The sequence below is a fragment of the Cuculus canorus genome, chromosome 1 (assembly GCF_017976375.1).
Source record: "Cuculus canorus isolate bCucCan1 chromosome 1, bCucCan1.pri, whole genome shotgun sequence".
NCBI lineage: Eukaryota > Metazoa > Chordata > Aves > Cuculiformes > Cuculidae > Cuculus > Cuculus canorus.
The window spans coordinates 159792097-159809354 of record NC_071401.1 but is presented as its reverse complement, the minus strand read 5'-3'; the positions used below and the strand labels follow the sequence as shown (position 1 = coordinate 159809354).

General features: G+C 37.8%; 1 protein-coding gene across 1 annotated transcript in view; it reads right to left on the bottom strand.

Annotated features, from left to right (window-relative positions):
- TRHDE (thyrotropin releasing hormone degrading enzyme) overlaps positions 1-17258 on the bottom strand; it is a 219476-nt gene that overhangs the window by 109213 nt on the left and 93005 nt on the right. Inside the window, exon 6 of the mRNA XM_009566220.2 lies at positions 10008-10145. Coding sequence (XP_009564515.2) covers positions 10008-10145 — 138 coding nt within the window. The remainder of the gene's footprint in view (positions 1-10007; positions 10146-17258) is intronic.

Sequence of the window (17258 nt, the reverse complement as noted above, 5' to 3'; positions counted from 1 at the left end):
AAAAAAAAAAAAAAACAAAAACCCCAAAACCCAAACACACATTGAAATACAGGCAATTCATTAACATTCTTCTAATGTGCAGCAGTCATTTCAAAATCATTCTTGATTTATATGTAATAGCATCACTTGTTTTTCAAATACAATGGGACCCAGATATGAGGCTTACGGTTATTCTTCTGTATGCTGGTACCCCTCCGATTCAAGGTTAGGGTTACTTTCTCTCTAGCTAAGGGAAATATGAGTTAATCTATCCTCTACCTCAATTACACTAGATTTTATTCATATTATTGTTTGAGCTATTAAGTTATTACTATCAGTAATAACTTATTATAATCACCTTCATCTTCATTGATTAAAACAAGGCTCAGACCACAGACAGGCACTCACAAAAGTACCATTCTTTCCTAAATAGATCCTGATTTAGGACGAGAGTCAAATTACAAACTTTGATGGCTACTAATACATAGCTGATATATATTGGTACTGGGGTTTTAATGAATCAGTCACATTACACATGCATTAAATATCTCCCTCCTTAAACTACTTACTCTGAACTATGAGGTGCCTTGCCAGAGGCATTTTGTAAACCCAGTGTCTACTGACTCCCTCCAAGAACTCCAGCTGGTTAGTGAGACATAGTCTAACTTTGTAGCAGTCATGTCTAGGCAAGACCAACATATTTATCCATGCGTTCCATGATCTTACTCTTTACATACTATCAAGTCCCCACCTTCCTGGAGAAGGAAGTCAAACTTATCAGTCTATAGCTCCCAGGACTTCCCTGGGAACCCTTTCTGTACATTGCCACTTGTAAGAATGGTCTATGTCCTTTTGTCAGAAGATCTGCAGCTCCACACCCGGTGACCTTTAGAAAGCAGGTGGGTGCCACACAGCTATGCAGACTTCCTAACAGCTAACTCAGTTCTCTTAGTTTATATTTCCCATACGCCTACCACAAATCGATACTTCCTGCAACCTATCTGTTAACAAAGAATAAACTGAGCATTAGAATCAACCCACCCTTCAGCAGGTAAGTCCAATACAAATAATTCCTTTCGTTTCTCTGCTGAATCCTTAAAAAGCCAAGCTCCTCTTTTACGCTTTTGTCATGTTGTGGCCCTTTACTTGTAACCCAGAACCATACCTGCTGTATATACTCAAGTCAGGCATGAACCACCTTAGCAGAATCACTTAAGACCACAGCAAAGCTTTCACATTTTGGTTAATATGTTTTGAATATGAAACATGCTGAAAAAGATATTTTTTTAATAACTGTAAACGTAATAAAGGTAGCATATGGGTGGTTGGTTTCCTTTTAAAAAACAGTGTTGAACATGTTTTTTATTGGATTCTGTCAAACAGAAGCCTAAGAGTATCCACAAACAAATGAGTCTTAAGTAAATGAGTATAAGAACATCTCAGTTCGGGGTTCCTAAATTCATACATTATTCGTTATTTCTCAAAATCTTAGAAAATTCTGTGATTCTAACGCTACTGCAAAGAATGGAAGAGAATCTTTCCAAGCACTCAAACAAAGAATTCACATTTGCACATTATTTTTATAATGTGAGCACTAGCCAACAAGTAATATCCAAGTCACGTTTACCAAAACAATCATTCTTTGTTACTACTAAGCAACCACAGCTGGATGCCCCATGAAATTTAGCTTATTGGGAAAAACACAGCATGAATTAAAGTGAAAGAACAATGTACATCAAATATGTAGCAAAAATGTGACACTGAAAAAAGGACGCTTACATAAAATTAAAACCAAAATAAAATCTGTCAAACCCTGGAGAAATTTAACACAAAAAAATATGTTTTAACTAAATCACATCTGCAATACTTGCTCAAATGCAGGTACAGAACAGTCTCTATGTGTGTAAATGAATTATTTAAAAACTTGATCATTAAGTTGCTGTGTTACTTCACATGGAGTGCATCAAATCAACAGAATTGTCACCCTCAGCACCCCAAAGAAGAGGATTGCCAGGTGGGAGAAGTATGGCTGTGGTGTCTGTTGAACAACTTGTCAAGTTGATTAAGAAAATCAACCAAAATCCCTTGGTTGTCCTGTATGTAAAACTGAAAAACGAGTAACTACTTGCAAACCCAGGTGCTGCATTTACACTATGCTTCCTTAAGCAAACATATTCACCATATCCTCTTGCTTTTTCCTTTTTCCTCCAAGAGAAGTTCAATCATCCCTCAGCTCCCACTGAGAAGGTCATGCTAAAATATATTTTATCATCCTACTTTTGTAAACTGAACGGTCTTTCATGGTATATGGTCTTACCCTGATAGTCGTGGAACAAGCGTGCCCTGTTCACGCCACCAGTTACAACACAGTACTGTGAAGGCTCCTGAGAGACCTCTGCTAAAGTCCTCCTATTGAGCTGTAAATGCAGAGATAATTGCTAAGCCTTCTCTGGAATTCTTCAGCTGTCTCTATCCAAAATATTCTGATCTCTGGGAACTCCAGAAGTACGCACTGAGAAATTCTTTTCAGGGAATTAATTAGACTGTATCATGAGTCACGAGCACTTAATTCCTCATTTTCAGAAACTGAGCACTGTAATAGATCAGTTTGACTATTTTCTGTATTCTCCAATGGCATCCCCAAATACTACAATAAAAATGAAGCTTAATGCATGTTAATTTGATGAGTGTGAATGCTTCCTTATTTGATTATGGTAACAGAATGTATTTGTTTAAATCAGTAAACACGTGCCTACGATTTCCTCCTTGTGGCAGAAACGTAGAATGTTCAAGCAGAGTTCCTAGAGAATGCCACGTAAAAGCCATGAGAGGAAGTGAGGAAAGAGATAAGTATATACAGATTATGCAGCATAGAAGCACAAAATGTGACAATATGAGCCTAAGCCTTAAGTTCTTCATCCAGGCCACCATTTGGTGACACACTGAAGTACCTTAAACACATAAGTGACACAGCTTAGATGCATAATATTAAGCAAGTAGCTATGTACTTGGCTGAAATTGGGTTGGATTGGTAAGTACTCTGTAACAAATTGTTAAAAAGAGACTACAGTCATCAAAAGGAGCCCGAACAAACCACCCGCACTTAATAGTAACAGTAAAGACTAGAAAAAAAAAGTCATCTAATTTATCTTCTTTACTTTTTAGAGTAATAGAGGATTTCCAGCTGATATTTGCTTATCAAACAGTGCATAACCACAAGTTAATGTGTTGTTAACACTCAGTAATAAAACCAGAATATATTTATTAAAAATCTAAACTTGCTATATTTTTAAAACTTTACATATAGTGTGGATGAGCCAATATTTTTAAAATCAACTAATATATCTATAAGCCTGTAAAATACCATGCTAAATCAGTAAAGATGTGTAAAGACATCTTATGTTGTTTTTATAGATTGTAAGGCCATTCACCTGATGGCAAAACATCACTGAAAAAGCAACATTATATTCAAGGAGAGCTTTCCACTGCGAAATCATAATCATTTTCTAGTCTGACAAACACAGCTCTTCTAAAGCTTGATAATACAAAAATGGTCAGATGGTAAAATGAGCTTTGGTGAAAAATTTGTCTTAGACATAAATTCCGTTGCAAATTTTAAGAACATGACACAATGAACAAAATACAGGGGTAGATGACCATATCTAATCATGTCCTTCAGGTGGATATTGTCACATCATTTTCCTTGAATAATAAAACGTATCAGTCACCTAGACAAAATGCTATCAGGACCCCATTTACAACATGAGTTTTATTTAGCCTCACCATCTCTTACGTGTTCTGACATCACTGACAAGGACAAAGACACATTATACTTTTACTTTAACTGCTTGTATTAAGAGATCTTCAAGGATGGACAAAGATGAGAGGCTGACAACATTATTTACACAGATGAGCCATTGTTAGAATTCAAGCAAGTAGCAAATAAACCAGTGTATCTTAAAATCCAGTGTATTGAGAATATCATGTAATAATAAAAGTGGCTCCATAATCCACGTTAGAAGTAGCAAAGAACTTCCCTTTTATGATGAACACTTACAGAAGTGTTGATATGGCCATGTTTACTTCACTTTAAAGAGGAAATGCATTGCCATTTTATCAACCAGCTTCACAGAGAATCTAAAAGCAAATTAAGTAAAATAAAACTCAGAATTTGTGATGACTCTCCATCGATGACCACCTTGGGGATCAAAATGATCTAATAACTATCTATTAATTCAGTCAACATGTTCTGAAGTGATATCGTATAGCAATGTTTGTTTGTTTGTTTTAGCTAGAGTGCTATGCCGTAATAAAACAAAGATTTTAAAACCCTATGTCTCAACACAAATTTATCGCTACCAGCCACATGTTTCATCTTATCAAAGACTGAAATCAGATCTGTTTGACTTGGTTTGTTTCCATGAAGCATGAAGATGGATATTCCTTGGAGTTTTTTTTAGTTAACTAAATACCACATAAGAATCTCATCGCATTTATCTATTTTTCAACTAACTACAGTTAAACATGCCACTATACTTGCTCATTTTTAAGCTTCAGAAATCATTCAGTACTTAAAGATACCTTTAAAAAGCAACAACAACAACAAAATAGTGTGGCAGAGGTTATTCCAGAGAGCTCCCTCCTGAATAGAGGCCCTGTCGGTTCATACTTTTGATTCTTAGAATTTGTGCCACATTACTTTAAGACTTCTAATTATTCCTCTTGTTCTACTGATCTGAACTAGGATATATGTCATAAAAAGTTACCCTTTGCCTTTACTATGGCATCATTGCTTTTTTTTTACTCCTTCAGGGAAAAAAGAACAAAAATAAACTGTAAAGTCTTAAGAATATATGTTCTGCTTTGCCTTTTGCTGAAAATTATTATTACAAAGTTGAGTTACAGAGGCAGAAAACGCAAGTGCATTTCAGGAACCCTTATGCAGAAGCTAGTACTTCTTTTTACACCCACCTTCTTTATCAACGTTTTATTTTATGCCATGAAAATATTTGAGACATGGACACACCATGCTGGGGACAGCAATGTAACATGATGGCAGAGCAGGGGTATCTTGAGGCACCATTGCCATTTCTGCTTCGATCGCCTCCTGATGACTTTGGGAGCTACCTTTTGCTGCTGCCTTTCAGTAGGGAACAGGCAGTAGACGGTCTTGTACCACAACAGATTTTTGTTTTCCCAATCACTCTGCCTTGTGTTTCCCTGACTGAGGTATCTAGCCTTACAAGTTCTTCTTTAAAATACAACAGTTTTATTAACGTTTGTGCTTCATTTTTATTATTTGTAATCATACCCATATACAGTTCTGCCCAGCGTGGGGAACACAACACTACTGAACCACTGTAGTTGCGTAGCTCTTTTATATACCACACACAGGGGTTTCTGTTTCTTCTTCAGAAAATATTTAGTACATGACAAACAGCATGATAAGGTTAAAGACAGTTCGATTTGAGTCAGGAAGGTGCTCAGGTGCCATATTTAAGATAGGCATTTTAAGTATATTGAAGCATATTTAAGATAGGCATTTTAAGTATATTGAAGCACCTGCTAGTTGTATACTAGCACACACTGGCTGGAGTGGAACAACCTGCATACTTCAAGTCAGGCATTTTTGGGACAGCCTAAAGTTTTCAACAGCTTTCACACTGGAAGCAGTAATGACCTACAACCTTTCTATCTAAACAGAAAGAAATTACTTTCAATACCAGATACTTCCTCTGTTACAATGCATTATGAACAAATGGCTTCCGAAAGCACCTTCTGTAATCTGGCACTCACAAGTCATGGGAGAGAAACTGGCATCGCACAAATGCACACCCAGGACTTAATGGTATTCACAGGTGACTTCATGACTAAATTAGTTAGGGAGAACAAAAAGCTCTCCCTTTATGCTGCAGTGAGGGAGTGGGTTGTAAAGCCACCTGGGTTTGTAAGAATTTTGAAACTAGCTGGATGCCATTGTATGTTACTGAATTATTAGATGTTACATGAACAATTAAAAATAAAATCTATCTTATTATATTTTACTATTTATAAGTATTTATGTAGTATTTCTTTCACTGTTAATCAGCTGCTCTCACTTTGCTATGGTCATTTCATAGATGCATATTGTTAGAATTTCATTGCACTTATGAAATGAGTGGATTTCATTCTGATACTAATCCTGGTTTCATTGTGCAGCACAGATGTTTTAGGGTTTGGGGATTTTTGTTTTATTTTGTTATTACAATGCCAATATCCTTCCCAGTCCCTTAAGAACAGAAGTAAAATCATACATTTTTTAGAAAGTCTGTCCAGTGACTGCAATTAGCCCTCCTACTCTTCTGCATTCTTGCAGAACACATTATGCTGTAAAGTTTCAAAGAGAATTACACCCAGAAGGGTGAGCAAGCCACCACTTTCATTTTCTTAAATTCTCCTTTGCCAGAAATGTTAATGTGACATACATGGAAGCTGAGCATTTTCCTTTGTGCAAATTTTTAGTTCAACAGATTTCCTAATGCAAACCATTGCCTTTGAAGGGAAGCATAGAGCATGATTGCCCTTTATTACTATTAGAAATATATCTTCCTTACATCACTCAGGTACAAAAAGTAGGGAAAAAACATTTTTAAAGCACTAGCACAGAGTTAAGATGGAAAAGGAGATTATACTTACAAAGGTTTAGGAAACAATGAATTGTTTGTATTACAAAGCCAGAACCAGTAACTGATCTCACTATTGAGGTTAATTTTGCTTACAGGGAGGAACAAAAAGGAATATTCTTCCCTATTTCCATCATCCTCTTTCTTGTTTTGATTATTGTTTGTCATTTGCCAAGACATATTCTACCGGGGGTACTTTTATAGTTACAGTCCATCATACTGGTCTTGACTGCTCTGACTGCTGCCACAATCTTCAACCAGTGTACTTCAAAGCACGCAACAAGCTGACTGAAACAACTTCAGATATTATCTGTCTCTCTACAGCGTCCTCAGTGCCCTTTCATCCTTTCTCTTATCTGTTTGTGACTGCTCATCTAGGGCTATGATTCCTTTAGTTCTGTCTTGGATCTTTCTCCCTCTCATTCTTTTGAGTCTGGCTGCTCCCTCCGAGATGCAGCTGTCTTCTTTCTCCATTTTATTACAGTCGGTTGTTCCTTGCTGATTGTTGCTCTTCATGTTATTCTTGCTGCACTCTCTCCTCCTCTGCTGATGTAGCTCTCCAGGGCTATGATTCCTGCTGTCAGTTATTTCTGGTATGGAAAGGCTGTCATGATTTTTCCTTTGATTTAACAATTCTCAGTTCTACTCTTGTGTTCAACAGGCTGTATTTCCTGCTGCACTTGGGACATATCCACTTTTCCCATCATAGTGGGAGGACACTATCACTATCTCACTTCCAGCTGCACTAGGAAGACATGCCCACTCTCTGGGGTAACTTGAGAGCCTTAAATCATCTACCAGTACTGCCTACTAATGAACTATCACGACTTCCCATTTCTCTCTACATATTTGTGGCTGTAGTGGAGGATGACACACTCCTATCTGAAGAATTACAAGTCTGATGCTTTTGAAAGAGGCAAAACATTACCCTCTACAGCTTAAGTGGAAAAACATTGTGTGCTGCAGGGCTGTAGCGCCTGTTTCACTCTGCTTGCGGGATTACCTGAATACCATTTTTCAGGGGGTTATGCCATGAGATTTCTTAACGTGCAATCCATCCCAGAAACATCAGCAACAATATCCCTCAAGCAGGGCTCACTGCGTGAGGAGGGCTTTGAGGCACATGAGAATATCTGAGCGCAAACCTGACCAGGTAAATGCCTTCAGCATAATTTTACAGTTCGAATTTTATTGGCATACCATTCATCACAGTATTTATCCTCGCAGACAACAGAAAGCTGGAAGGATAGGCAAACATTCTAGCTGTCTAATAAATGAGCTTGTTTCCCTAGTTGATTTTAGTGCAAGCTATGCATGCATACACACTAGGTTGCATAGTAGTGAAACAATGTAAGATCTAAAGCATTTTAGATTTCCTCTAATTTAATCACAGAAGGAAATGGTGTCAGGTGCACGGGGAGGATACAGAAACAGTGAAAAGAACAGCTATGAAGTCAGTCACGAAAGTTTCTTCCTATTATATACTGCCAGTATCTAAAACAATTGGATGAATGATTACACAGAATACCAGACAAATCCTCAGACAAGAAAACAAAAAAATCACGGTTGAAAGCGTGGGTCTTTTAACCTTCTCAACCTATGAAAGTGTGCAAGCAAATTCTTCCATTGCCATTCCCCTAGGTGGTTTGTTAGATCTGATAACTCTGTTCACAATTTACAGGATCAGGTCCTGATATGAACACATTCAGTGTCACTTAGTGTATGGGAGAGTTGGTCATCAGAGAAGCACAGTGGAGACATTGCCCTTTTCACTGTGTATAAATGCTGTTACACTAAAAAAGGAACCTCTAAATGGACAGATACAAGATAGCAATTGTGCTCTTAATCCTCCAAGAAAACAGACTGATCTTATTAGCCTGAGTAAAATACTTAAGAATATAGAGATGTATCCTTCTGTACTGTTTGTCATTTCACTGCAAATGAAAATCACTTAATGTTTGTAAAGTGTAAGATGAAAACATGTCAAGTGTTACAGTTTAGTGTATGATATTACTATTATGATATTAATTAGAAAAAAATAATTAGCTTTAAATACTAAGATACTGATGTGAGATAAGCCTCTGAATGTACCGAGGTTCAGCTCTCATCAGCAAACATAGGACTGAAACATTTAAACAAGGAGAATACTTCAGTATGCTAAAAGCTGCTGGCTATTATAGCTTAATTGACCAAGAGTAATGTTTTCAAAGCCAGCTAAGAGATTTTTGAAAATGTTACTTGAGCTTTTGAGCAACTCCAGCATGTTAAAGTATCTTCCAAAGTACTTCATGTTTGCATATTACACCCTATACCTATTACATGGACACATACAAACACACTATCATATACTCTCTCTTAAAGGCATAATATCCTTTCATAGAAAAGTATCAAGCTGAAGTTGTTACTGACTGGGAACAAGTGATAACTATAAGAGAGGATATACCTCTTTTTTTTAGCCCAGGAAGTGCACTGGATAAACAGGAGGCTCAGTAGCAAGTCAGTGCTGTGCTGCTGCCATCTTGTTACAGTCCAATGTTGGCAGCTAACGCCACAGAAGACTATCAAATGCAAAGGTGATAGCCAGAAGACTTGTAACTCCAGTACAGCCTCTACGTCAGACATCCAACGTTTGGTCATGACATTAAAGCACAGTATTACACAACATACCACATAGCAGAGAATAAACATATGATCTGATGGAAATCATCAGCTTTTAGACCATTTGCTAACAGCGAGCCTAGCCATATGATGGAGAAGGTGGAAGTGTACAACCCCCTCATTCCTACACAGAAATTGTTCAGTCCCCAAACTGGTCAAAAGGCTTTCTATTCATTGAAATACAATTTGGAATTGCTTGAATTTCATGCATATTCCTTCATCATCCCACAAGGCAGTTCCTCCCCTCTCCGTGTTCAGCAGTGACTTCAGAGTTTTCACTAGCTGACAGAAAAATTCTCATGCATAGAAACAACAGAAAAAAAATTACATTTAACTTTAGCACTTGACAAGTTTTCAAGAGAGTTTCAATAGGAAAAAGACTACATACGCTTCTGCTTTTTAAAGCATCTAACATAATTCACACACTCCCACAAAACAAATAGTAATAAAACAAAATCTTGCTGAATTCTGACAGCCTCCCAAGTTTATTTATAACAGTTAATAACACTGAATGTGTTGAATGTAATTGGCTAAAATTGCAGTGGCATATTCCAAATATGTTCCACACAAATTAAGGTTTCCCAAATAGAAGACACTCTAGTATATGCATTTTTACAATGGTATTTGTTTTACAGATGGAATATGGTCTTTCTAATAGCTACTGACATATGTATATACATAGAGAGAGATAGGTTTCATTAATCTCACCTTTTTATAGGCAATCCAGTCAAATACCCTGTCAATGTCTGTGGCTTGCTGCACCTCCTGGGATACTGGATGTGAACTGGCCAAACCATCCAGCAACATCACTTCTTGTAGGACGTCTGTCAGAAACCTCTGCTTTTCCTGAAATACAGTATATGCAGTAATATTGCAGATAAATACATATTTACAACAATACAGAAATGACAATTATCAGAGGCAGCTGATTAATATGACAGTTCCCTGAAATCAGACCTTCTGGTTTGAATTTAAGCCACCATGACCTCCTACAGTCTTGAGCATTTATATGGACTAGACTCTCTGACTTGAGATCTTTTGCTGCAATGAAACCTGACTGAAAATAAATTAAAGACTATTTAATAAATCAAAATATGTCTGTAGGTGCAGATTGCAATTGTAATTACGATCATTCACAGTTACAAGAGGTGGAGAGAGGGAAAATAGCATAGTTTTTGATCACAAAATACAGGATGATAGAAATCACAGATCTTGTTTCATATGAGAGTATGAAAACTTTTGACAGAGGTGGTCAAATACAATTATTACTCTTTTATTTAGTGAGGTTTAAGTCACTTGGCTCTCAGTGCCAACTTCAAATGGCAGGTCAAAGTGGGACAGAATAATGAACAGAGCAATGTCACAGCAGACATCCGCATAGCCTTTCATACTTCTGAAATAAAAATCCTTACTCTTCAAGAGCGTTGCTGCTCTTCAAACTTTGTAACTTCCATCTGAAGGTAACCATTATTATCTGTCTTTTTACAAGTGAGGCAACAGTTGCATGTAGAAGTTAAATGACATAGTTGAAGTTAAAGCTACATAGAATCATAGAATCATAGAATCGTGGAATAGGTAGGATTGGATTGGACCTTAATGATCATCTAGTTCTAATCCCCCTGCCATGGGCAGGGACATCCCACTAGATGATGCTGCCCAAGGCCCCATCCAGCCCGGCCTTGAACACCTCCAGGGATGGGGCATCCACAACCTCCCTGGCCAACCTGTGCCAGTGCCTCACCACCCTCACGTTGAAGAAATTCTTCCTAATGTCTAAATCTGCCCCTCTCCAGTTCATATCTGTTCCCCCTTTTCCTATCCCCGCAAGCTTTTATTAATAGTCCTTCTCCAGCTTTCCTGTAGCCCCTTCAGGTACTGGAAGGTCGCTATAGGGCCTCCTCAGAACCTTCTCTTTTCTTCTTCAGGCTAAACAAGCCCAAAACTCTCAGCCTGTCTTCACAGGGAAAGTGCTCCAGCCCTCCCATCACCTTTATAGCCTATTCCTCTGGACCCGTTCCAACAGCTCCATATCCTTCTTACATTGAGGATTCCAGAACTGGACACAGTATTCCACATGAGGTCTCACAAGAGAGAAAAAGAGGGGCAGAATCACCTCCCTGGACCTACTGGCCATGCATCTTTTGATGCAGTCCAGGATATGGTTGGCTTTCTGGGCTACAAGCGTGCATTGCCAGCTCATGTCAAGCTTTTCATTGACCAGCACGCCCAAGTCTTTCTCTGCAGGGCTGGTCCCAAGCACGTCATCCCTCATCGTGTACTGAAAACGGGGACTGCCCCGACCCAGGTGCAGGACCTTACACCTGGCTTTGTTGAACCTCATGAGGTTCCCAGAAGCCCACTTCTCCCACTACATCAGAGGCAGGTTTGAATCTAAACAGTATCCAACATACTATTTTGTTTCTATGCCTTCCATAACTATGGACTGCAGAGGTATGTCAAAACTGCTGCATTTTTACTCTGACAGTAGCATTGATTAAATGTTCATGCATACTCTATGAACTGTGCTGTACTCACTTTTACAGCGTAACTAGATGGCACTTTTTCAGCTGAGAAATGACATGCCTTAATGCCTCTTATTGTGTTCGTATAATCCAAAAGACTGTATCAGGAAAGAAGAGCTTCATTTACTTATTTTTTTTCAAGTCACAAATAAATGCACAGAGTGAATTAAAAATTACAGAAGGTTTAAATAAGCTTTTTTTCACCTTGAAGTAACATATCTCAAACTTTATCCAAATTACAACAGTTCCAAAATTAACGTCAACCTAGTGCCATGATATAAGGAAATTCCAGGGAAAGCTGTATTTGTTTGATAAGTCACCTTTATGTCCACAGATAAAATAACCACACAATTACATAATAAATTCTATGTTTAATTTCTTGGGTGGCAAGTTTTTGGTATCAATTTGTTAATTTAAATTATCAGACAGTCGAAAAGCTGTTCCAGTGGTGATCCATCTGGAAATAAACCTTTATGTTAAAATTCATTAGAGCACAAGAAATGTACCTTGAGCTGATTGTATATTCAGGCAATTAAAGACATGGGATGCAGGAAAGCCAATTACCCAACACACTCTTAGTGTTCTCAGCTGGCTGCATGAGGTAAGGTTTGTGAAGGGAAAAGTAATGTCTTGTTCAAATTATTGTTCATTTCCAAATTTTCTCAGGCATACACAGCTCATAACTGCCCTTTCTTTTTATAGGGAAAAAAAAAAAGGTGCAGAGAAACAACTATTATGACAGCCCTACTCAGGGGAAAATCTGCTGAGGTATGAAGGACTGTAGATGCTTTGGTTACACTTCACTCACATTCTCTATTAGTCAGTTAGAGTCCCCATTCCATTAGATGTATGATGTGCAGTACATACACGTATGAACACACAGAGATATGGACCAGTCTCCAAATTCAAGTCCGGATATCACAACTGACAAACAGTTGTGTGAGTGGGTTGTTGCTGTTTGGAATTAACTCATTAAAAGGACACCTGTTAATGACAAATTAATACTTTAAATATAGACTCTGGAATCACGAAAACCAGCACGTAGGAAACATAAACTGCAGCTCTAAGTAGAAGAATACAAAAGATATAAAAAGGACGGGCTACTCCTTGGTTTGGTTTTCTGTTTGTTTTTTTTATGTTGTCTCCTGAAGGGCACAATAGGAACACTTTAGATTCATGATAGCTCATTCAAGTTACCATAGCTGAAAAGTCTTCCTTGAAATTTATGGTAGACCACCACACCGGGGTACAACTGGAAGAGCTAGTATGTTTCCAAACATGTAAACCTGCCTTTTAGTGAGAATTATAAGGCTCTCCAAGACATTCCCATCTTTTTTCCCTTTCGTACACAGTCTCTGAGAGCAGATTTCGAAAGAACTGTCAAATATAACTTTAGGGAAAAATAGAAAAAGAGAGGGTGACAGAGAGAGAGAGAGAGAGAGAGAGAGAGGAGTTTGCTGGTTGACATGAGGACTGCAGCTTGAAGAGGCAACAGGAAACAGAAATGCAGAAATAAACTAGAACTGCCTTAATTATGCTGAGGAAACACTACATCAGCTACTAAAGTCCTATCTGAGGAAAAGGCCAGCACATATGACTAAACTGTTTATACTGATGGAAAAGCAGCTTTCTATTCCCTAGTTATTTTACCCTATGCAGCAGAGTGGAATTGATCTGTTCTAACATGATCAGGACTTAAAAAACCACATAGCACAGAAACTGTAAAGATAATCAATCTAGGGATGTATTTAATGAGGCCAGTAAACTATCTACACAGCACGTGACAGGTTTGCAGCTTGACATTAAACAATGACAAAATGTTGCTCAAGACGACCCTCCTCCAAGGGAGTTCAATCGCTGAAGAAAAGCTGAAGCCTGTAAGGCAAAAAAGGTTTCAGCTGAGTCCTGGGGCTTTGCTTGGGAAGTGTCAGTAGCTGTACATAAGTGCAAGGCTGTGCAGTGCTAACATAGGGCCAGGACTCTCAGAGGAGTTGGCTTGTCTGAAATAAGGACAGAAGTGCTTCCACTCAAATTTGTGCTTCTTTAAATGTGAGCAGGAGACACCTCTGCTCCTTATCTTCCTACTGCACAGGACTCAACTTGGAGTCCCATTTCTCTATCTCCTCTCCGCAGAGCCTTCCTTGAACTATGGGTAGTCAAAGTCTGTGAGCCCAGACCTATATTGAGAAGAAAAGACATGCCAATTATTTCTTCTTGCTTTTGCTCTTCCTCTTGAGCACGCTTTCGAGTCCAGAGACTGAAATGCTGTTATGAGATCAACATGCTTTTCTGAAGATTTACATTTTCAGATTATTTCCCAAACACCTGAGGCAACTGGATTCAAGTACTTTTCATAGGAATGACTTCTTTTTAATACTGGCTGATAAGAACCTCTCTGTTCAGTACAAGGTTGTCCTGAAAGCCTTATTTTTTTAACTGTGCTCTCTCCTCCTTAGCTAACCCTTAAATATTGTGAAAATTTGAATTTGGGTAAAAGCAGCACAAATGCTATGATTATTTCCACACTATGGAAATAATCTGGAGATTTTGAAATGTGGATCTCTAGCGTAAGTACACTTTTTTTTTTGTGTCATTCCACAAACAAAAGGAATCAGGAGTAAGAAACTGATTATTCACTAAAAAAACTTTCTGTTTCTGGTTTGTTTTCACCTTTTTCTAGAGTGGAGGATTTATGAAAGGATGTGGTAATTCTTGGTGTGTCAATCCCCAACAGGATGCCCACCATTCAGCTAGTCTACCTCTAAATGAAGAGAAAGCAATTGTTAAATAACACTTTTTTGTGGAAAAATTGTACTTTCAAGAACCTTAAGACTTTATTATGTATTACAGGATAATAATGATGTAATGGAAAGAGATTGCTGCTGGTGATTTTATAATATCATATTGAGGCATAATATAAGAATACAAGTTAGCATGACAATACTGTAGTACTTGAAGTTAGACACATAAAAATAATTCCTAAAAATTAATATGAAATACTAGAGAAAAGAATTAAAATGAAAAAAAATGGAAAACATCCAACAGTGGAACAAAAGAAATAGCACAATGAAAGCCAAAGCTGATAATTAGTACGCAGAAGAGATCAAAGGCCTCAATATTAAAAGGCATTGCCTTTGTTCTGGGACAACCATTCAAATAGTTTATGGATTGAGAAATCTACATGAATAAAACTTAATATTGGTGTGCAAATCTGTAATTATTTTCCTGACAAACTTGCTGGAAATATCTTCTCCAAAATATAGAGCTTTACCAGTCATCAGGAATGTAAAGATGGTAAGTGATCATGCCTGACAAAACAAGCATTTCAAGATGCAATAATTGGGTTTACAGGGAAAGTGTATCCTAGTGAAAAAGAAATGGGGCAAATTTTGAAAGCACTCAAAGAATAACAGCATATAAAATATCAGAAGCTCAATTCCAATATAATATATTTCAGGGTGAAGCTTAACAGACTCCAGAGCAATATCATCTATGAGGAAACCTAAAGATCAATAAAATACCTTAAGGCCAGAAAAGATCCACTGAAGGCCAAAAGCAAGGGTTTTTTTCTGTCTATATTCTTACAAATACTGAGTTGTCATAGCACAGGAAGTCTCCTGTGTACTTGCAAATAAAAACAACATTTCTTTCTCTTTCTCCACCGGAGGAGGTTCAGGCTAGACATCAGAAAAAAAATTTTTGAGTCCCCATCCCTGTAGGTATTTAAAAGACAGGTGGATGAGATGCTCAGGAACATGGTTTAGTGGCCGATAGGAATGGTTAGACTCGATGATCCTGGAGGTCTTTTCCAACCTAGTGATTCTGTGATTCTCACCTCTCAACAGTAATTATACATAAATAGCTTGAACAGATTACAGATTGCTTTTTTTTTCAAATTTGTATCTCAACATGTGTGCTTGGAGGAAGCCTGCAATATATTCTACATTTATCATCTGTGAATATGTCATGGTTCTCTGTCTACCTTCATAACCCTCTTTTCTGCACTTTCAGCCAAAGGTCTTGCAAGATTTCTGTCCCCCTGCTTGAGAAATTTTCACACTGGCTAACAACTTCCGTTTTTATAAAGTAACATAGATATTCTAGGAGTTCCTAGTTAAGGAAGACCAACAGCTTTGAGTATCAGGAAGGAGGACTAGATACATATTTTCTCTTCAATGAAGTGCCAAATGAGATACTCATGACTACACGCCTAAGTTGCCATGCAGATGGGTAGTTGATTTGGAGCCTTTGTGCAATTTCACCAGCAACTTCAACTGCTGTTTCTTTTAACCACTCTGTTTTTCAGGTATAACTTTGATTTGGTTGCACACCATATTCATTATGCCAAATGTAGGCCTACAGAATGAGAGGATGTAGAACAAAAAAGGGAGAGCTCCAGAAAGAAGTAACACATACTGATAACTAGCACTCTCCAAGATCATGTTTTGTTACCTTGTGTGTAGTTGCCTTCACAGAAATAGAGACATTAAGCAAGTGGATGAACAGAGATGCACTGTCTCCTCATGCATTTGTCTTCAGAGCATTTGAAAACATTAGGCAACAAGATATAAAGTTTATCTTCTAACTCAAACTCAATAGAGGGAATCTGTAGAGGAAACTCACCTCTCCTCAAGAAACAGTAAATAACATTTAAATGAAAAGTGGCTTTAAGTTGTTGTTGGTATACTGAGACAACTTACAACAACAACTGCCACACATCGCCATCAATGAGAACATTTTTTAGGTGGTCTAACATTCGCTGGATGGATTTTGCATGCCCAGACTCTGTATTAACCTGAAAAGGATGACATTCAGTGAAGTAAGTCCCAAGTGAGCTAAAGATGTTTTGCAGGCACACTCCTAAAATTACTTACCAGGCTCTGCTCCAAGTAACTGCTCACTGCCCATAGTTTTAAAAGAGTGGCAGCACAGTCACGACAGCCGAAAATTTAAAAAGCGTAGTCTTTAGAAAGCATCATCTTTGAGGATGCCCTCAAAAATACAACTACATCTTTGCCACTGAACTTCCCATATCAAATATACTTCTGAATGAAGCGCATATGCCTGTTTCAGTAAAGTTACCCTGCAGTAAGTCATTGCCTTGAGGCAAAAGTTGCTGTGAAGTCTCTTTCTCATTTTTATTGAAGACAAAGTGGTTACTAATTCAAAATTATGTGAAATTTAGCAAAGTTCCTGAAGTTTCTTTCTGAAACCAAAGCTTCATCTAAACCCTGAACTCAGAAGATTTGAACTCACATGACCCAAAAACCTCTCAGCATAATGTGATTTTAACTGCGCTCTGAAGATGAGCAGATAATGACACAACTAAAGAAGAGATACTGACATTCTCTAAACCTGTACTCAGTCTCCTGAATAAATGTTTCATCCAAACGTTGGTATTCATTTATGTCTGATCTCTAAATGTTAAGAGTTAACT